This window comes from Hippopotamus amphibius, chromosome 3 (genome assembly GCF_030028045.1).
Source record: "Hippopotamus amphibius kiboko isolate mHipAmp2 chromosome 3, mHipAmp2.hap2, whole genome shotgun sequence".
In the NCBI taxonomy this organism is placed as follows: Eukaryota; Metazoa; Chordata; class Mammalia; order Artiodactyla; family Hippopotamidae; genus Hippopotamus; species Hippopotamus amphibius.
This window is the reverse complement of record NC_080188.1, coordinates 53,387,552-53,409,531: the sequence shown is the minus strand read 5'-3', so window position 1 is coordinate 53,409,531 and position 21,980 is coordinate 53,387,552. Positions and strand designations below refer to the sequence as shown.

Here is a 21,980-nt window from a genome sequence, read left to right as displayed (position 1 = left end):
TAAATCTATAGATTTCCTTGCCCATGAGTGAAATAACATGTATATATAGCCATTTATTTCAGCATTGCTTATAAAAATAGCAAAAGATTAGAAACAACTCAGGTGTTCATCAGTAGTGGACTAAGAAATTATGGCACACTTTACAGTGGAATACTGTGCCATGTGAATGCATTTATGTAAAATAACAGAGTTTTTTTTTAATGCTATAGCATAGTACCTCCTGAATTTTTCTACCAAAGTAACTTTAGCAGAGAATATATAAAATAATGGCATGTGGGATTGTAGCTTGGCGTGACCATTTAAAAAGTTTTTTCTGCTTTATCTTTATCAAATCTGTGCGTTTGCTTTACTCTCCTCTGTGTTAGTCTGTTTTAATTGAAAATTAAATGTTCATACTGCTCTTACCATTGAGTAATCCTGCTCCAGGAAGATGCACTTTATTTATTATGTGCCTTCTCTTACCCCTGATACACCGCCACCCATGTTGTCTTGTCTGAGAAACATATTGTGTACCAAGATTAATTAACCAACTACTATCCCTGTTTTTGCAAGTTTCTTTCCAGGCTGATTTTTCAATTGAAGGACTATAACCTGTAACCAGTTAGAATAGCCCTATATTTGTCTCAAAATAATTTAACGACTTTCTCTTCTTTCTAATGTTGAGTATTTCCCAACAAATGATACCTAGACCAATTTGATTTATTGGCATCCCAGCATTACTAATGAAGTATTGGTTTGTCCAGTATATTTCTATGTAAAAAAAAGTTTCTGTGTTCCATATTACATGTTTATTATATTTCTACGTGAAATATTCTCTTTTTAAATCAAATTGGTCTAGGTATCATTTGTTGGGAAATACTCAACATTAGAAAGAAGAGAAAGTCGTTAAATTATTTTGAGACAAATATAGGCTATTCTAACTGGTTACAGGTTATAGTCCTTCAATTGAAAAATCAGCCTGGAAAGAAACTTGCAAAAACAGGGATAGTAGTTGGTTAATTAATCTTGGTACACAATATGTTTCTCAGACAAGACAACATGGGTGGCGGTGTATCAGGGGTAAGAGAAGGCACATAATAAATAAAGTGCATCTTCCTGGAGCAGGATTACTCAATGGTAAGAGCAAGTATGAACATTTAATAAGAATTGTGCTTTATCTTTATTCCTCCAGTATTAAGCATAATAGATAACATGTAAAAAAGTTTGTAAATATCAATTTGAATAAATGAAGAAGAGTTTTGATGCTAGCATTTTTATATAAAAAATGAGTTGGAGTTATATCATTTGTGACAGTAAGCGTGGGACTGTTTTTATAGAGGGGTTTTAAAATACCTGTAGGCTTAAAAAATTATCTGTACCACCCACTCTTACAAACATCATCTCTGAGCCTTGCATCAGAATCTTATTTCTATAGTAATTTAAACATCTGCTCAATGGTATATGTGCTGAAATTTCAGCCACTAATGCAGCATTCATGAGTGAGATAATTGAAAAACATGCATTTAATTTTTATTTTGTATGGTTTTTTTCTGAGTCTTTTATTTTTGCATGTGTAGTTACCATGAATATATTTTCTATAGGAACATCTGCTCAACAGTTGGATGCAACATTTAGTACCAGTGCTTCTCTTGAGATATTTGAATTAGACCTTTCCGATCCATCCTTGGATATGAAATCTTGTGCCACTTTCTCTTCCTCTCACAGGTATGAGATCCAACCTTAAATATATGTGATTATTCAGTTACATGTTGTGGTTGATGCCTAGTGTGTCTATAATTGTTCCATTATTAGAAACTGTAAGGAATGCCATCAATGATATGAAATATTTTGTGAAAAAAAATTTGGTGAATTTCTATGGAAGTAAAAGAGGTGTCTATATGTTCTATTGAATTTTTACTACTGACTTTTGTGTAGGATAGCAAGGAGAGGCTCTAGTTTCTAGTGTTTTTTTTTTCTTATGGTATAATAGAGTTACTTTTATCTTTATCTCACCTATTTACAAAAAAATGTAGGTATAACTAGAAAAAGGAATATTTGGATGAATATTAAGATGTTAATAGTGATTTTCTCTGAATGGAGGTTGTTTTTTTTTCCCTTGTACTGAGCTATATTTAAAAATACATTTCACAGAGAATTTTATTAACATGATTTCTGTTACAGTAGGTGTTTAGATCACCTTTCCAAGTACTTAACCTGTATTATAATGCAGAGAAGGGCACTTTCATTTGAATAGTAAAATATGCTTTATTGCCTTAGTACCTTGGCAAGTTTTGGTGAAGAGATTGTACCTTAGCTTAACAATATAGTTCAAATCATGGAGTCTCATGCAACCTCTCATAATCTTCTGACCCTCCCACTGTGATGGGAACCCCAGATACCTTTCGTCTAATAGTTTTTCTACTCACCACCATTTGTCTTATTGTGTATCTCCACACCACCTCCATGCCAAACAATAATCTTTTATTCTCCACCAGTGGGGATACTTGTCATAATAGACATAATTTTGATACCACTTTTCTACTGTCATAATACATTATTTTTCTTAGAAAATTTCAGATGACTCCCTTAATTCCTTTACTATTTAACAGCTAACTTGTTAGTGAGTAGTTCTGTAGTCAAATAAAATCAGGGGAAGTGGTTAATTAGCTCTATTTTATAAATGAACCAAAAGCAGCCTAGGAAGATTAAGTCAGTGGCTTAGTAGGATCTCACAGATTCTAAGTAGTAAAATCATCCTTAAGCTCATATCTTTTGACACACAAATCAAGTATACTTTGTCATACTATATATTAGCTCTACAAAAGAGTTTTTTTACTCTTCAAGATTACAAAATGAAACATGTATGTATGAATATAAATAAAAACTAAAATGCCATTTCACCAAGTTATGCGGTTACCAGGAATGGAGGAGAAGCAGTGTTTTTTGGATTATTTATGAAAAGAAGTAAATGTATGATTTCAAATTCTTTCCTGTATTTATTGGCTTCAAAAAAGAGTTATTTAATTCATTTTCTCTTAAAGGTACCACAAGCTGATTTGGGGGCCTCATAGGATGGATTCCAAAGGAAGTGTCTCTGGAGTTCTGATTGCAGGTGGTGAAAATGGAAATATTATTCTTTATGATCCTTCTAAAATTATAGCTGGTGATAAGGAAGTTGTAATTGCCCAGAATGACAAACATACTGGCCCAGTGAGAGCCTTGGATGTGAACATTTTCCAGGTTAGACTTTCGATGTTTATTCGTAATTCTTGAGATATATGCTGCTTGTTTGAAATAAGTATATGAGTCTGCTGTGCCTCAGTCTTGAAATTGAAAGCTAAAACTGTGCCTATGCAGGCCGATGAGTGACTGTATTTGTTTGAAGAATGGAGGGTTCAGAGTTGGGTTCCGTGAATACTTACCCCATGGAAGGGATCAGGCTCATGGGTTTAATTCTAGAAGTCCGGAGAAGTCATGTCATCTTATTGGCCATTTTTTAAATATTAGGCACGTCAGAGGTTGGAAACCTTGCCTTTTAAAAGTTTGTGCTAGTTCAGCGTTAGGTTGGTGCTATTGTGTGTGGGTTACTCTACTGTTTTATTAGTTGATAAATGTTGTGTTTGTGACCAAGAGATTACTACTCTATCAAATAATTAGAAATTATACAAAAGTAGTATAAATTTAATAAATAGGCATTTGTTTATGCCATCATAAACATTACTGAATAATAATTATAGAAATGTATAGGTTAATAAAGATCTTGAATTAATAGGATACTTGAGTATAATCAGAAAATGAATATTAAGAACGTTTAAAATAGTTATTTTTCTTGTATTATAAATAGATACTTTGGGTATAAAAATATAGAAACTCAAAGTTCTTCATTTCTATGGTTTATGGTGTCTACTCTTTAGATTAGAAGCTAATTCCTTTGTTAATTGGATTAAACAGATCCTGATTTTTGGTTAGTGTCTTGTATCATACATAGGTGGCTACTACCAGAATTCCTCTGTTTTCATAGTTATATGTCAGTGTTTATAGAAGAATTAATGAGAGTGAACAGTAAAGGATAAAGATTACCATATGAACCTCATTATCTTCCTGTACTTCATATCACAGTTTTAGGGTCTTTTTGACCCTAAAGGTATGCAACAGAGGTAACCTAGAAATACTGCCACCTAGAACAAGATTGAGCATAAATGAAATGTAAATATGTGAGGACAAACAGAAAACAAAAGTATGGTCACTGAAGGCGAGGGGGTAGGGGAGGGATAAATTAGGGGTTAATTTAAAAACTAGGTAAACAGCAAAAATATATATATATAGAAACTGAATCACTTTGCTATACAGCAGAAACTAAAACAACTATATATATATGTTTTAAATAAATTTATTTATTTGTTGGCTGTGTTGGGTCTTTGTTGCTGCACAGGGGCTTTCTCTACTTGCGGCGAGCGGGGGCTACTCTCATTACAGTGCACAGGCTCATTTTGGTGGTGTCTCTTGTTGTGGAGCACAGGCTCTAGGTGCACCAGCTTCAGTAGTTGTGGTGCATAGGCTTTTCACTGCGGTGGCTTCTCTTGTTGCGGCACACGGGCTCTAGGCACACGGGCTTCAGTAGTTGTGGCACGTGGGCTCAATAGTTGTGGTGCACAGGCTCAGTAGTTGTGGCACATGGGCTTAGTTGCTCCACAGCATGTGGTGTCTTCCTGGACCAAGGCTTGAACCCAGGTGCCCTGCATTGGCAAGCGAATTCTTAACAACTGCGCCACCAGCGAAGTCCAAAAAGCAATTATATTTTTTAATTGAAGTAAGTCAACTGTACTTCAATAAAAAATTTTTTTAATAAATAAATAAATACATGAGGATTTAAGACAAGAGATTTTACTAGCCCTGTTTTGGTCCAGCTCCAGAAGCTGGCTTTGAGGTATCCTGAGATAGATACCATTATTTTAGAATTGGTTATTTGTCTGAAGCAATAATTGGTGACCTGTTTTTGTCTCCCACGATCAGATCCCCTTCCAGAGATACAAACCATAAGCAATAATCCCCATTTGGTTGCATGATTAAGAATTTGTCCATATAATTATTTTTTTAGTCTTTTATTTTTAGTGTCTTTTTTTAATGTCTTGTATTTAATGTCAGTAGACATATCTTTTTAGTTTAATAGAATTTTATAATGTTTCTTTAAAAAAACTTTAAATTTCAGATTATTATGCGTAGTTTTTAGGAATTCATGCATTTTGTTTTTTTAATTAGAAAAAATAAATGCCTTAAAACTGACAGATCTTTCCAGCTCTGAATTGGGTTATTCAGAGTTCTCTTAATTATTTGTAAGTGCTATTTAGTTGTTAATTGTTTCTTACTGCAGACTAATCTGGTGGCCTCTGGTGCTAATGAATCTGAAATCTACATTTGGGATCTAAACAACTTTGCAACTCCAATGACACCAGGAGCCAAAACGCAGGTATTACATTTAATTTCAGTGTAATCAAAAGAATCAAAATCAGTTTTTCTACATTTATTTCAGTTTTTTTCACACAAAATATATTTGTTTAAAATCAATATTTAAATGTTGATTTTCCTTCAACATAGTAAAGTATTAATAAATATGTTTCTTTCGAGTATCAGCAAGTCCTTCAACAGTAAATATTTATTTAGTACTTACCATCTGCCAGACACTGTTTGATGTATCTATACTAGACTTATGGTAATAAATAAAATAGACAAGTCTTTAATAATTTTCTTAGATATAATATTTTATATAGTATATATTTTGTCATATAGTATTTCAATAATATCCAACCTTATAATAAAAATCATAGACTAGAGAGGAAACTTATTTTTTAAAAAAAAGCTCAACCTGTTTCCTGTGTAAGTCTAATAAGTTGAAAAAGAATAGTCCTCCCCTTGCCTCCTTGAGTTTCTTTATATTATTTATTTAGACTACTCAATTTGCGTGGCTGTTATAATGGGCCTAACGTTTTGGCAGTCTGAGAGGTAGCATAATAATAGTGTGTGGTCTACCATTTATTAAAGATAGTTTTCTAGGTCTAGGCTATAACTTTTCTCTGCCTAGATGTCTGACATATTGACCAACATCTACTTTGTGGTCCATTATCTACCTTGGAGCGCTTGCAAAGTAAAGAAACAGTGCTCGATGTGTAACAAGAGCTTAATAAATGCCTGGTGAATAAACAAGGTAAAATACTTGAATTGGCATATACCTGAGCTTTAAATTCTATTGCATAATGTTGAGAACTTAAGACTAAAAGTATGAAAGTAAATTTGTGAAATGAATAGGTCAGGTTTTTAAGTGATCCATTTTTTAAAAAGAATTAGATTTTGTAGTTAAATTTGATTATTGAGAAATGGTTTTTAGCACTTTATTCTTTATAGCCCCCAGAAGATATCAGCTGCATTGCGTGGAACAGACAAGTTCAGCATATTTTGGCATCAGCCAGTCCCAGTGGCCGGGCCACTGTGTGGGATCTTAGAAAAAATGAACCTATCATCAAAGTCAGTGATCATAGTAACAGGGTAAGTTTGTGATTGATTTGTGACAAACATGTTTTATTTCTGCTATAGCTACTCCTGTATTGTTTCTCAGAGTTGGCAACAAATCAAATTTCTGTAAAGTCAAATGTCTGTCTTTTTATGGACCAATCATGTTGAAATGAGAGGTTTTTTTCCTTTGGGGAAAATACTGGGTTGGCCAAAAAGTGCCTTTGGTTTTTAAGTAAAAATAAAAGACACATTTTTCGTTTTCACCAAGAACTTTATTGAACAACATATTCACCCTTTTGTTCCACTACCCTCTGCCATTTTCAGGCAACTTCATAATTCCATCTGCCCAAAACTTTTTATCTTTTTGAGCAAAGAACTGTTCCAGGTGCCTTTTACAGTATTCCAGGGAATTGAAATTTTTCCATTAAGAGAATTTTGTAAAGATGAAATAAATGGAAATCTGAAGGTGCAAGGTCTGGTGAATATGGCAGATAAATCAGAACTTCCCAGCCAAGTTGTAACAGTTTTTGCCTGGTCATCAAAGAAACATGTGGTCTTGCAATATCCTGATGTAAGGTTATGCATTTTCTGTTGACTACTTTCGGACGCTTTTCGTAGAGTGCTGCTTTCAGTTGGTCTAATTGGGAGCAGTACTTGTTGGAATTAATCCAGAAGGAGCTCATAATAGAGGACTGCCTTCCAGTCCTACCATATACACAGCATCACCTTATTTGGAAGAAGACCGGCTTTCGGTGTGTTTGGTGGTGGTTCCTTTCGCTTGCCCCATGATCTCTTCCTTTCCACATTATTGTATAGTATCCACTTTTCATCAGCTGTCACAATTTGTTTCAGAAACGGAGTGTTTTCATTACTTTTCAGTAGAGAATCTCATGCGGAAATATGGTCAAGAAGGTTTTTTAGCTTAACTTACGTGGAACCCAGACATCAAAGCAATTCATATAACCAGGCTGGTGCAAATGATTTTCAGTGCTTGATTTGGATATTTTGAGTATGTTGGTTATCTCCCGCGTGGCATAACATTGATTGTTCTCAATTAATGTCTCGATTTGATTGCTATCAACTCCGTGGTCTACCCGACGACCATGGAGCATCGTCTAGTGAGAGATCTCCAGCAGAAAACTTGGCAAACCACTTTTGACATATTTGATCAGTCACAGCACCTTCTCCATACACTGCACAAATCTTTTTTTGCATTTCAGTTGTTTTTACCTTTCTTGAAATAATAAAGCATAATATGCTGAAAATGCTGCTTTTTTCTTCCATCTTCAATATTAAAATTACACAAAAATTCACCAATTTTGTTAAAAAATGCACATCGATTTGACAGCTGTCACATACAGTCTAACAGTTGTTTCAAATGAAGTTAAACACAACTAAGTGCTACCAGAGCCATCTTACAGAAAAAACTAAACAAACCTCTTGGCCAACCCAATAATAAGATTCCTGCTAAACTACATTGGATATATTAATGATGAAGAAAAAGATTGGTTAATCAAGGGGGTTAGTCCATGATATACTGGTTATTTTGCTTTGCTAGCTGTTCCAAAGCATTACAGAAACTTTTTAATTCATCTTTAACTTTCTCTAGAATGTAAATTTTTCCCTGCTCATAGTTTTATGACTGTGAAGCTGTAGTTTCCAGACTCCTGGCTTCATCTTTTCTGATTAGGCACTGCTAAAGTTGATCTGATATTCTTCCCCCACTTACTCAGTAGATGCTGTTGTATAACACATTACATTTCAGTTTTACAGATTCATTAATATTGTGTCATCCTGTGCTATAAAGTAATTTAGACACAATTTAGGCCTTGTCTTGTTCATTTGCTTTTAATTACATTGTTTAGTTAGATATTTAAAAAAACGAGTTTGCCTAAATCAGAGAATACGTGTATAATTTAAAAACAACAACGACAACAAAAAACTATTTACAAGAATATTTCTTCAGGAGTTGTAAAGTAAGTTTCAGTGGAATAAAGTATACAATAAGCGTTTCAGTCATCTTCTGGAACACTTAATAGGATCTGAACTTCCAGGTAGTTCTCAATAATAACGTTAATGTATTCCATGTGAAAATTTAAATAGTACTTGTTGCTTTGGACACTTTATCTTGATTTTTCTCCTAAAATATAGGAAAGGTATAAGTTTTTTGTCATTAACATCTTATCTCTTTATTTCCATTTTTCTGAAGTATTAAATATTAAATTTATATAAAACTTTCCCCCTAGTTACAATTTTGACAGGAAAACTCATTTTTGGTATAGAATTATTCTGGCCCAGAATGATTCTGTGTATCAAAGGGTTAGGTGAATTGAAAACATTTAAACTTTTTATGTTTAAGACTACTGTTTAGAGTGTTTAATAGAATTTAAGTTTTATGGGGTTTTTTAATAAACTGAAATTTTAAATAAATAATAGATTAAAATAATGAATAAATAACTTTTTTTAATAAGTCTGCGCCGATGTTTGCTACTATTTGCCTCAGCAGCAGCATATTCCTCATAAAGTATGATTGATAAAATATGAGCCTTAACTATGTATAGATGCATTGCTCTGGGTTGGCGTGGCATCCTGACGTTGCTACTCAGATGGTCCTTGCCTCTGAGGATGATAGGTTACCAGTGGTCCAGATGTGGGATCTTCGCTTTGCCTCCTCTCCACTCCGTGTCCTGGAAAACCATGCCAGGTATTTTGCTGCTCTTCCAAAATAATTGATTGGTGTATTTAAAAAAATGTACTTACTACTTTGAATTATCAGATAATGTTTTTAAAGTAGGGAATCTACTTTGTCTTGTAGAAGTTAGTATAAATGGTTTATTTTCATTTTAAGCAATAGTCGTCCGATTTTCTATACCAAAAAATGGTAACCAAATCATATCACAAAAGTATGAAAATGTATTAATGAATTTTTCACTACTTATTTCAGGTAATAGTAGATCAAAATTCTGGTATATCACAGCACTTTGGTATAGTTCTTGACATTATACAGTTTGATCTTTATTTGGTTCATTATGCTTATGAAGAGTCTTCCGTAACATTAAATGTCAAGCAACGATTGAAAAATTTATTTCTGAGTGTTTATCTTAATTTAAAAGCAAACATTTTTGAAAAATTAGGTGGTTCATTCTGCCTTCAATTTTAGTAAGTGGGTGGATGCTCTAAAAAAGATATGAGAATTGTCTTGAGCTAGTTTTAGTAGCATTAAATTTAGTTTGTGGGAATTCCCTGGCAGTCCAGTGGTTAGGGCTCTGTGCTTCCACTGCTGCGGGCATGGGTTCCATCCCTGGTCAGGGAGCTAAGATCCTGCAAGCCGCATGGCACATCCACAAAAATTTAGTTTGTAATTATGCACATTTCCTATCATTAATATTCAGGTACCCAGGGAGTTTATGCATATTTGTTCAATGTTTTTAAACAAGAAATAAATCCCTTTTAATGTTATAGTACTTTGTAAGTACTGTGGGATTTTTTTCTTCTTTCCTATTTAGGGATATATAAACTAAAGCTTCAAGTGCCTTTTTCCCACTGTGTAGTGGAATTACACACTTTGAGAAGTCTTAAAGTTTGTGACCTCTCCTTGAGCTTCTTCTAAAGGAGAAAATAGTCTGGTCAGAATGTAATCCTATTTAGGTGTTATGCTTCAATCAGCTTTTTAGTAAAGAAGGAATGATTCTGAGAAGTTTTAATATTTTTCTCATATTTGGTAAGGTTTTGTTTATTCATTCAACACCTGCTTATTGAACCTGTACTCTGTACCAACTCTGTACTGGGATTCAGTAGTATAACAAACAAAAATCCCTGCCCTTTTTGTTATAGAGTATTGAGCAGAGTTCCCTGTGCTATACAGTAGGTCCTTATTGGGTATCTGTTTTAAATATAGCAGTGTGTACATGCCAATCCCAAATTCCCAAATGTTAGCTTGATTAAGGCTTATTACAAACCAATGATGTAAATACTATTATTCTATTTTACACATTGGTAATTAAAGCTCGGCAAGGCTTAAGCTTGGCTTAAGCCACAAAACTAGTCAAGTGCTGACTTCCAACCCAAACATCCTGATCCTGTATCTATGCTCTTAACATTACGTTCTATTGCCAGTTTTAGGCATGGTCATAATTTAGCAAGACAGAATACCATACTGGGTGCCAGGAGAAAATCAGCCTCACTGGTTCTCAATTTTCTCCCTCTAGTAAATGGAAGAGCTGGATTATATAATCTTTAAGGTCCCTTCCAGTTCTACAATTCAGTGATTTTTTTTTAATAGTTAGTAAGAACTTAAATGTTCCTTAAGATGTGATATTAAATATGATGTTGATTTCTCTAGAAGGCATTCTTGACATGCCTTGAGATTTTTGATGTGCATGATTGGATTCTAAAGAGAGGAGACAGTGAAAGTTCATTATTGCTACAATTGGGGAAAGTTGAATATGGACTCTATATGTAAAGTATTGCATATAAATAATAAATATTTTCAGTATGTAATTGTATTGTGATTATATAGGAGAATGTTCTTATCCCCAGAGATGAGTGTAGAGGTGACATGTCATAACATCTGCATTTAGTTCTCAAATGGTCAATATATATATATGCAGAGAGAGAAAGAGGAAGAAATAAAGTAAATGTGGCCAAATCAGTGGATCGAGGTGAGGAGTATAAGGGTGTACATCACACCATCCTTATAATTTTTACAAAGATTTTAATGTTTAAAAAATAAAATGTTGGAAAAGGCATTCTTAAGTAATGTGGGTCCTTTTCCTTTAGCGTATTTTCCTGATTCTGAGAGGACTTAGATTGTAAGAAGTATCATCAAATTAAAAACAACTTTTGGGGAAAAGAAAAACAATATATACATTGATGATAAGGTTTATCTGTATTTTGGAAATTGAAAAAAAAAGCTATATCTTAGAATTTCTGTAATGTTTTCAGGAGAATTGAGGATTATTAATTTGTATGTTTTTGTTTTAAGAAATACACAAATGTAATTCTAGTTTCTAGTGTTTTTCTAGTCTCTAGTATTTACTAAAATACTATTTCTACTATCTTCTAGTATCCAGTATTTAAATTGTAGTTTCTAATATTTTTCCTCATGGTCTGATGATATTAACTTTCCTTCTTTTATCTCTAAACAGCAGAGGCGTTAATGTAGAAAAAAAATAAACTCTTATAGCACTTTTTTCTGGATGGTGGGATACAGGGTTTTTTTCTTTTTTCTTTTTTTTTTTACAGGGAATGCTAATCTGGATTTTCAAAACATTTACCAAAAATATTACTTTATTTATACTTAGGATAAAAAAATCCAAAAGATATTAAAACACAAAAGGACTATAAAATCATATCTTTAGTTTTTAGATATGTAATACTTTGTGAGACAAATCTAAAATGTTTTTGTTAAAAAAAAACTCATATAATAAGAGAACTACTCCAATAATGAAAACTAGAAATGTAAGCAAATAGTAGAGAACAAGAAATAGATTTCTTACCCATTCATAGGTAAAACTTTTACTGTGTATATCTTTACATATGCATAACCCCATTTATGCAAGTATTTAATGTAATTATATGTTTTATACAACTTTATGTGCATAGTTAACCTTTCTTCATTGGTGAACACTGTGTAATAGTAAGAAACAGATTTCTACAACATGATTTTTAACTACACATTTTCTCATCAAAAGATGATCTGTAATTTATTATTATGTAGTCCATTTTGTTGGGCATATGTTTTCACTTTTTGCTGTCATACACTGCACAGTATGTTGAGTATCTTCGTAGTGATCAAAGAGTATACACGTTGCTAAACTGCTTTCCAGAAAGATTATATGAAATTATACCTCTGTTAGCAGTGTGTGTCTCCAACACCTAGACAGAAATAATTTGGAGATTTGGTTTTCTCAAAATTAAAAATTTCTTCATCTCTCTGTGTTTTTTATAGAGGGATTTTGGCAATTGCTTGGAGCATGGCGGATCCTGAATTGTTACTGAGCTGTGGTAAAGATGCTAAGATTCTCTGTTCCAACCCAAACACAGGAGAGGTATGGAGAGGAAATGTTTCTCAAACTTACAGCTATTACAATATTTTATCTCTGGCTGAATAAGAAAACTTCCATATGAATTCTTTAGTACATGATTAAAATTAAGAACATGAAAGTAGATGGAGGTGTGTATGAAATATTAGTCTAGCAGAGATTTTATTATTTGCATTATCTAAGCTCAGCTATTTCATCTGGGAATATCAATCATTGAAATAGTGTATTTGAACCTAGTAATCATCCCCTACCCCCCATTTCCAATACAGGGTGTTTAACTAGACTCTGAAATTCTTTGTTTGATTTGTTTAATGTGTTTTCTGGAAATCAGTGTCTTCAAAGTAAGAATGTTCAAGGTTTGGGTCTTTTTCTTGCTTTACCTTTCTTGAAGATCCTCTTTGATTTTTGGAAATCAGTGGATGTAGGTTTTTAATCTCTTCTGAACTGTACAGCAAGAATATAATACTTCATAATAAAGAATTTGTCATATGTTCTAACCATGGGAATTTAGATGGGAAATTTGATCTTATTAAATATAAATATTATATAATTTTATTTGCTTTGGGTTGTGGGCTAAAAATCTCTTTTAACTATTATTTTTATTCTTCTCCATAGTTGAATGGTCTCCCTCTCTTTCACTATTGGGCAGGGACCATAGATTCTAATTACAGCTTTTAAACTTGTATTGCAAGTGCTTTCCTAGTTACCCTGATGTTATGCTAGTAAAAGTAAGAGTATCTTCGATGGGTTTTAATCTATAGTGTTAAAATTAAGGCAGGCACTTTTGTTACTTGATTTGTGGCTTAAAGATTTTAGATGCAGTGATGTCTGTAAGAATACAGAAACACTAATGTTAGAGGAGACAAGAGAAAAAATATTGTTTTGCCTTATATGATTTGTAGACCAAATAATAGAAATCTTGCATTTTACACTGTGCTTTCCCAAGTGAGTTCAAAATTCATGGAAATTACTGTTCTAACTTTTTCATCTATGTAATTTGATAAAATGATTTTTTGCATATGCTTAGTTGTGTGTGTTTGGACTTTGAAGGAATAAACTTTTAGTGCATGCTGCAACTAAAAATTATACATTTTTATTGAAATGCAAATTAGGAATAGACAAGTGAGTCAGATACCAAGAAGCTAAAAATCTTATCAATCAATTTAAGCATCAAAGATGAGCAGGCTAAATGTCTTTTCACTTAATTGTGGTTTTTTTTTATTGTTTATTTGGCTGCATCGGGTGTTAGTTGCAGCACATGGGATCTTCGTTATGTCATGCAGGATTTTTCGCTGCAGTACTCTGGCTCTTAATGTGGTGTGCAGGCTTTTCTAGCTGTGGCCTGTGGGCTTAATGGTTGTGGCCTGAGGGCTCTCTAGTTATGGTGCAAGGGCTCTAGAGCATGCGGGCTTAGTTGCCCTTTGACACGTGGGATGTTAGTTCCCTGACCAGGGATCAAACCCATGTCCCCTGCATTGGAAGGCGGACTCTCAACCACTGGACCACCAGGAAAGTCCCCTTAATTCTGTTTTCTTATAAAATAAAACATTATTTTAAGTGTCACATGAAGCCAAAGTTAAGCTAATATAACTTTTTTCTTTTTTTTTTTTTAAATATTTATTTAGTTGTTCTGGGTCTTAGTTGTGGCTTGTGGGCTCCTTAGTTGTGGCACATGGGCTCTTTAGTTGTGGCATGCGAACTCTTAGTTGTGGCCTGCATGTGGGATCTAGTTCCCTGACCAGGGATTGAACCTGGGCCCCCTGCATTGGGAGTGTGGAGTCTTATCCATTGCGCCACCGGGGAAGTCCCTAACTTATTTCTTAAAGCCATAAAACTTGTGCTGCTAAGAGTATCAGTCACCATCACACTGAGTTAGCAACAGTTATTATTACATTGTAAAGTTAATGAACAGTTATTACATTATTTGTTTGTCATCCATTTTTTTTTCTATATTCTTTTCCTTCTAAAGAAAACTATTTATGCCAAATTCTGCAGTAATAAGAATTACGTGTACATTTTCTCACTTGACAGGAAGCCAGACTTCTCTATAGATTCTTCCTTCTCAAGAATTTCTTTTGAAATTTGATCTTCATATACTCTAAATATGCTTCTTTGGATCTTGGCTGGCAAAGTCAGTTGGATAAGACCCCACTGATCCTTTAGAGTTCAGCAAGTTGATCCTAATAGAGAATTCTGGTCTTTCAGTTGTATCCTCTACTACCATTTCAATAAAAACAGGAAAACCTCAGTTTTTAAGACGCACTTATTCCAAATCTGGTCAAAATTTTGAGCAGCATTCCTTTTTTATCATAGGGGGCTTTTCTTGTACTTTATTATTTTTTAAAAAATATTTATTAATATATTTATTTGGCTGCACTGGGTCTTAGTTGCGGCATGCGGGATCTAGTTCTCGGACCAGGGATTGAACCCCAGCCCCCTGCGTTGGGAGTGCAAAGTCTTAACCACTGGACCACCAGGGAAGTCCCTGTCCCTCTTGTACTTTAAAGAAATTGTTACAATTGTTGTTTTTCCTGGCTGGATACTTTCTGAAAGTAAATGTTTAATTAAGTTGTACTTATTGATCATATTAATTCAGGTGTTTGGCTAAAAATGGCTATACTTTTTTCTGACTTTTTTTTTTTTTTTTGGCCTAGGTGTTATATGAACTTCCCACCAACACACAGTGGTGCTTTGATATTCAGTGGTGTCCCAGAAATCCTGCTGTGTTATCAGCTGCTTCCTTTGATGGGCGTATCAGTGTTTATTCTATCATGGGAGGAAGTGCAGATGGTTTAAGGCAGAAACAAGTTGACAAGGTAATAGGAAGTGTTAAGGTTTTTTATTATAACGCCTGAAAAAAAAATCATCTTCCTGTGTAATTATTTTGAAAATGACTTTACTGATCAACGATACTGATTAAGTGGATAATTGTGATAAAAAATTTCTTGGATATGACTTGAAAACATGTAATATAATCTTGTATAAGTTACAAAGATGTCACTTTGTTTTTTAGCTTTCATCATCTTTTGGGAATCTCGATCCCTTTGGCACAGGACAGCCCCTTCCCCCATTACAAATTCCTCAACAGACTTCTCAGCATAGTATAGTGTTGCCTCTGAAGAAGCCACCCAAGTGGATCCGAAGGCCTGTTGGTGCTTCCTTTTCAGTAGGTGGATTTGTTTTTGTGGTCCATAAACACGAAGGACTTACAGTAAAGTGTTATTGTAGGATCACTCAGATGGAAGAGGGCTGAGTTTGAGACATGTTTGTGAGTTTTCATCATTCAAAAAGATTTCTCAGGAAAAGTGGAACCTATTCCCTTTCCTTTTCTTTTAAATGGTGATAAAATATACATTACATAAAATTTATAATCTCAGCCATTTTAAAACATACAATCCAGTGGTGTTGAGTACATTTACCTTGTTATGCAACCTTTGCACCATTCCCCCACCCCACTTTATTAAACTTGTTTTCTTTCTCTGTCTCTCCTTCCTTCATTTGTTCTTCTCTTTTTCTTTTTTCTTTCTCTTTTTCTTTTCTTTTCTTTTTTTTTTTTTGAGGTTGGGCTACATTCTAGTTTGTTACAAGGCCCACTATGATCACACATCTAAACTATAGCCTCCAACCTAGCAGCACTTAAGACAGCACTAAAACTGATATTTTGATTTTTCATCTCTCGTACTTGATGGGAAAGAAAGGAGTGGTTATTTATTGTCTTTATAATACTTCAATACTAGTGAGTGGACATTCATTTTTCATTCCAAAGATAAATATATAGTGAACATCCTCTGTTTGTCAGGCACCATTCTAGGCACTGGAAACATACCTGTGAACTAGATAGAGTCTCTGTCCTCAAGTGGCTTATATTGGGGGTTGGGGAGGCTTTTCTGTACAGTTTGATTTTTCTTTTAAATGTTGTCCATACATAATTTTAAAATAATAAATGCTTTAATTACCTAGGGAAGGAAGGAACTAACTAGATGGATGGTTAGGATTCAGTAAGTAAAGTGGAAAGTCACAAATAAAAGCAAAGATTCGAAGGCAGGAGAGCAGGTAGTGGAGAAGACCAGACAAGAGGGATGAGAGATTAATTAAATGCAAAGAATGGGTTTATAAGTGATGTAATCACAGGTCTATGCTTTGGGAAGATGAGAGTATGTAGTATGGATTGGAAGGGGAGAAGATAAGCAGTAGACGTGCACTCATACAGCGGCACAGTGTGAAAAGAACTGGGCAAAAAAACAGTAATGTAAAAGGAAGAAGTAAATCCGAGAGATTTAAGACAAGATCATCACCTAGACCTGAGGAGTGAATATGAGAGGCCAAAGGAAGAGTTCCGAGCCTGCTTTCATAGGAGAAGGATGGTAGATGTGTACGTGGGAGCCCCTATAGAGAAATGAAGCCCCAAACGGGTGGCAAAACCTAAGTGCTTATATACTAGGTTGAACAAAGAATGGCAGTTGTGGAACAGTAACTAAAATACGTAGAGAGACTGAGGGAGATAATTTTTATTTAACAAGATCTGTTTGTACAGAGTTCTCCCATCCTGGACTCCCATAGCTGGTAATAAGAATGTTTCTTTCCTGCTGGTGTAGGGAAAGCAGCTCTCACTTGGGAGTTTCATCTCCTGCTTTCAGAAAAAAAGAGGAGGTCAGAGTGCCTTTCTTGCTTCTGCTGTTTCTCAGTATTCTTTAGCTCAAAATAATCCTTATGCCAAATGGCATATTTTGTAGTGGTATATTCCATCACCTTTTAAAACTTAGAGCCTAGAGTAGAAGGGGAGGCAAATACATATAGATAGATAATAGTTGAATCAAAAGAGAGATATATGTATAATATACTGAGGGCATCTGGGATGGCTGAGGTGACATTTGCCCGGGCCTTGAAGAGAAGTAGCATTGAGTATGTTGGAAGTTGGTAAAAGCAAGTAGGTGAGAAATAGTGGGGCACAGTAACTAAGACTTTTTATCTAGAAGGTGGGTGTTTTGAAGAGGAATAGTAATTGAAGGCTGGGGTCAAATTGTGGAGTGTGGAAGAGTGTATCAGCAGGTTTCATCCAGAGTGTGATGTATTTAGGCCACATTTCTTTCCTTTGGCAAGTTTATAGTAAGTGCATTTTGGGGCCACATCCTTGTTGTTCAAACTGATTTTGTTTACTCGCTCTGTTCTAGTTTGGAGGCAAACTGGTTACGTTTGCAAATGTCAGAATGCAGCCTCAGCAGGGAGCTGAGCAGCAGCTGCAGCAGCACCACGTGTTCATCAGTCAGGTGGTAACAGAAAAGGAATTCCTCAGCCGAGCAGACCAACTTCAGCAGGTCGTGCAGTCACAAGGATTTGTCAGTTATTGTCAGAAAAAGATTGATGCTTCTCAGACTGAGTTTGAAAAAAATGTGTGGTCCTTTTTGAAGGTAAAGTTGGTGTTAAACAATTTTATTTCATTACCTGCAAATTCAACTATTCCCATCATATTCTAAATCTGTCTTCCTGTTGAAGAAACAATCGAGAGAACTCGATTTTGTGAATCTCTTGATGAAATTAAAGAAACCTTATGAAGAGCGCATGACCTAACACTTTATGTCAAAAGTTCTTCCTTCTCTGCTTTGAAAGCCTAATATGAAATACTTTTTCTAATAAGTAAAAAATAATATTTTAAATGAAAGAAAAATAACATTAGCAGGCCTATTTTAAAATTAGGATATAAGAGCTTAGTATAATAAAAACATATAATATTTAATTCTGTGGTAGGTCCAATTAAGGAAAATAGGGAAAGAGGGCAGAGAGGTTGGAGGCATTTCTCATCCCTTTTACTGAGTTACATTTATGACAGTATAATAACAACTAGAATTTTCTGGTTTGTCATTTTGTCTCCACGGAAATGTCTGTTTCTCAATTCTGAGTTTTCCAAAGAAAAGAAATCTTGAATGCAATAAGGTTAAATATGTATTTATGTTTTGTGGGTATTAGTTTTCAGAAAGAGTTTTAGAACATTGAATGTTTCACATAATGCAAGTTTTGCTTTCATGTAAGCTTTGGACATGACTTAGTTTATTTTTACAAAACTTAGTTTAAAAGTAAGCTTTATTCAACCTGGATAATTAATTACTAGTAGACTTACTATTTAAAAAAATAACTTCTTTAAAAAAACTAGATTCTCTTACAATGAACCTTCTAGTTGATATAGTAGACTTTAGATATTTTTAATAATTCTACTTGGAATTTGAGCAACTAATTAAAAATTAGGCCTTTAAATGCAATTGTTTGTTTCAAGAATATGTCTTTTTTCAAAGGTAAACTTTGAGGATGATTCTCGTGGAAAATACCTTGAACTTCTAGGATATAGAAAAGAAGACCTAGAAAAGAAGGTAAACTTTGGGGGAAGTTTAAAGGCTGTGCTTACACAAGTAAAATATTTATGTAGCATGGGTGTTTTGTTTTTATTTTTTAAAAAGTTCTACACAGATTATTTCAAATCACTTAATAAGCATTTAATAATTTGTGCTTGGTTGCCAAAGTTTTGGATTCATGTTGTTAAAGGTGAAACTCCTCACTGTACCTGAATTTAGAAGCTGCCAGAGCCACCTTTAATTCAAACTGATTTAAAGAGCTGTGTCAGGGAGAATTGGCCCTTGAAAGAAAAGAGGCTGTGAACCTCAAACACTGGGAATAACACTTAGATTTTTAAGAGGATGTGTAGCCAATGGCCCTGGAGGAAAGAGAGAGAGAAAAACTGTTAGAGATCACCCTGCATTCACTACAGCTTAAGTGATGAAAAATAGGGTACTGTTTTCCACCCCAGCTGTTTATGCCTTCAGCCCACAATTCCCAAGCTGTGTATTAAGTTGGTCCAGCTCAGAGGTAACTAGTAAATATTTTGGAACAAGGGTGTTTTATTGTACTGAACCTGAATAAACAAAATGTCCAAGTGATTTGCTTAACATTTTAACATTAAAAAAAAAGGATTACTTTTTTTAAAAAGGTGGTCATATTCCAATCTTATAGTTTTCTTCTCAGAGGGACTTAGTAATTATTATTCCACAGTGTTGACATGAACAGCAGTTAAAACACTCCCACTTTGGAAACCGTGAAGGAAATATTTTAGATTCTTTGTATAACTTGTATTAGCCCTTTGTCATTCTTTGAAAATGACTAAAGTTTTCCATAACATCACAGGGTTATCACATATGTGGAACAGGTTGGATACTGTGCACTCTGGGCGGTCAGTGCTGAGCACATTGAAGATTAATGCCCCTTTGATGTCAGATAGACCTGGGCTCACATCACAGCTCCGTGCTCACTGGCCATGTGTCTTTGCTCACTCCTTTAGATTTTTTATATTTAACTTTATTATTAGTCTAAACTTCTTGATGCTATAATTTGGTTTGCAAGAGATTAATATGAAAGTTTTACTGCACACCTGATGGCAAAAAATGAAATAAAATTGGATTCTCAAAAAACTTCTAATAGCAGTTCTTTCCATAATGAGTCTGTGAAGAATGTTTTTTTAAATTATAGTTACTTTATTTAAAACAAAGTAGAAGAAAACATGCTTGTCTTGAGATCAGTTTTACAATTGAATGGCACAGTAAGATGACATGTGACCAATAGGTCCATATAATTGAAACTAGTACCATTGATAATCAGTTCTGCAAAAATTTTATTTTTTTCTTAAATATTCCACCCCTGATCTGAATTTTGGATATTTGCCAACGAGAATGGAGTAAGAGGTAAACATTTGCTATATGCCTTGAAATAGAATGCCATTTGGTAACTGAGTTGTTGTCTTTATTTCAGATTGCTTTGGCCTTGAACAAAGTGGATGGACCTGATGTGGTAAGAGAAGGCCTTTAAAAATAGCTACCTTCTAAAATTTTGGTTTAGGCCATGAAGAAGGAAGTATAATTTAGGGAATTTGTTTTATTGCTCTACAGTTTAAAAGTAAATGCTGATTGTAGGCATTTTAATACACGAATGATTCTTTTAGAGCTAGTAGAGCATTCCTTTCTCTTGATGATATTTGAATTTCACAAAAGAGGTGAAATGAAATCAATAACTGCTCAGATACTTAAGGTTAAGATTTTCGTTGCTGAGGGACATTTGGCAGGAAAGAAGGGTTAAATCTTAGTGGTAATGGCTCTCTGCTTTTCCTCTAATGTTGTTTCTCAAATAAATTTACTGAGTGTTGCTTCTTATGATTAAACTAGCCCTGAATGTTGTTGGTTGGGTCTTTTGTCTTCCTTGTTCACTAATAACCTTTTAATGCTACGTTCTTCAACTTCCTCTGTCATTGTTTTGTGTACCAAAGGCTCTTAAAGACTCTGACCAAGTAGCACAGAGTGATGGGAAGGAGAGCCCTGCTGCTGAAGAGCAGCTCTTGGGAGAGGTACTTATTTTTCTCATTTTTAAGTACTTTGGGAAAATATTTGATATTTGTTTATCTCACATTGAAATATGGAAAATTTTCTTGACTACTTGTTCCAAAATAAATCTGGAGTATATTGTTTTCTTAGACATGTTTAAGGTAGGAGTCTATTTACTAATTTGACAGAAGTATCATCTCTAAAATTTTTAGTTCTCTGACCGAGCTTCTGGATTATATGGTTTAAAATTAACAGCTGATGTGAGATTGACTTAGTTTGGTCAGGTACATATCAGGATGTCAAACTGAAAAGAGGTTTTATTCAGAAATCCACACGGCATTGCATGTAAAGTTAATGTATTTTTGGTTTTGTTGTTTTTTTTTGTACAGTAATATTTAGGACTCACCATCAGTGGCATAGGCTTCTGCATTAATCTTGAATTTTGAGTCCAAGTAAAGAATATTTCACTAAATAATCTGATTTTCCTGATTCACTATAAATGCATCCTGAATTGTAATGACAATTTTTATAACTAGGTAAAAAGAGTCCTTGAACACAGAGTTGTATCATTAATTTTTTTTTTCCTTTTAATTTTCTGGGTTTTTTTTAAACCACTAATAAATAATTCTATAATTTACTTTTCCTGCTTTCTAACTTAGAAAATCAACAAGCTCTTGCTTCTCATCTCATATTTAACTTTTTCATTGTTCTTTGTGATATGGGGATGTAAAGTTTCTTACAACCTTTTACTAGGTTATAAAAATAATTCCTCAGTAAATTTAGACTATTACAAGATGATTATTAAAAATATTTTCCTTAGAAATGGGTCTTCTAGCATTTATTTAACTCAAGAATAAAGGATATGGGTAAAATCTTACTAAAAATTTGAACTAATTTTGGGAATACCTACACAAAATTGTAGGATACATTAAAGAAACGTACTTTCATTTGTATATAACTGGACTAACTATGTATTATCAAATAGAGGAGTATTTGTAAATACACTCATGAATTAATAGGTGAATATATATTTAACAGAACAGTAATCATTAATGTGTGCTTTCAGAATATTTGAAAAAATGTTGTTTAAGGT

The 21,980-nt window shown here is 33.9% G+C and overlaps 1 protein-coding gene across 15 annotated transcripts in view; it reads left to right on the top strand.

Annotated features, from left to right (window-relative positions):
* Positions 1 to 1,580: 1,580 nt before the first annotated feature.
* The window catches only part of SEC31A (SEC31 homolog A, COPII coat complex component), a 51,957-nt gene continuing 31,557 nt past the window's right edge, over positions 1,581 to 21,980 (top strand). For 9 of the 15 annotated variants that reach the window (XM_057725976.1, XM_057725974.1, XM_057725973.1 and 6 more), the window contains exons 1-12: positions 1,581 to 1,704; positions 3,021 to 3,219; positions 5,351 to 5,446; positions 6,379 to 6,519; positions 9,048 to 9,190; positions 12,437 to 12,536; positions 15,185 to 15,346; positions 15,544 to 15,696; positions 17,702 to 17,938; positions 18,818 to 18,892; positions 20,322 to 20,360; positions 20,833 to 20,910. In XM_057725976.1, the coding sequence (XP_057581959.1) occupies positions 1,670 to 1,704; positions 3,021 to 3,219; positions 5,351 to 5,446; positions 6,379 to 6,519; positions 9,048 to 9,190; positions 12,437 to 12,536; positions 15,185 to 15,346; positions 15,544 to 15,696; positions 17,702 to 17,938; positions 18,818 to 18,892; positions 20,322 to 20,360; positions 20,833 to 20,910 (1,458 nt within the window). In that variant the 5' untranslated portion in view covers positions 1,581 to 1,669. The remainder of the gene's footprint in view (positions 1,705 to 3,020; positions 3,220 to 5,350; positions 5,447 to 6,378; positions 6,520 to 9,047; positions 9,191 to 12,436; positions 12,537 to 15,184; positions 15,347 to 15,543; positions 15,697 to 17,701; positions 17,939 to 18,817; positions 18,893 to 20,321; positions 20,361 to 20,832; positions 20,911 to 21,980) is intronic. The other 6 variants (XM_057725981.1, XM_057725980.1, XM_057725979.1 and 3 more) reach the window with 1 other exon arrangement.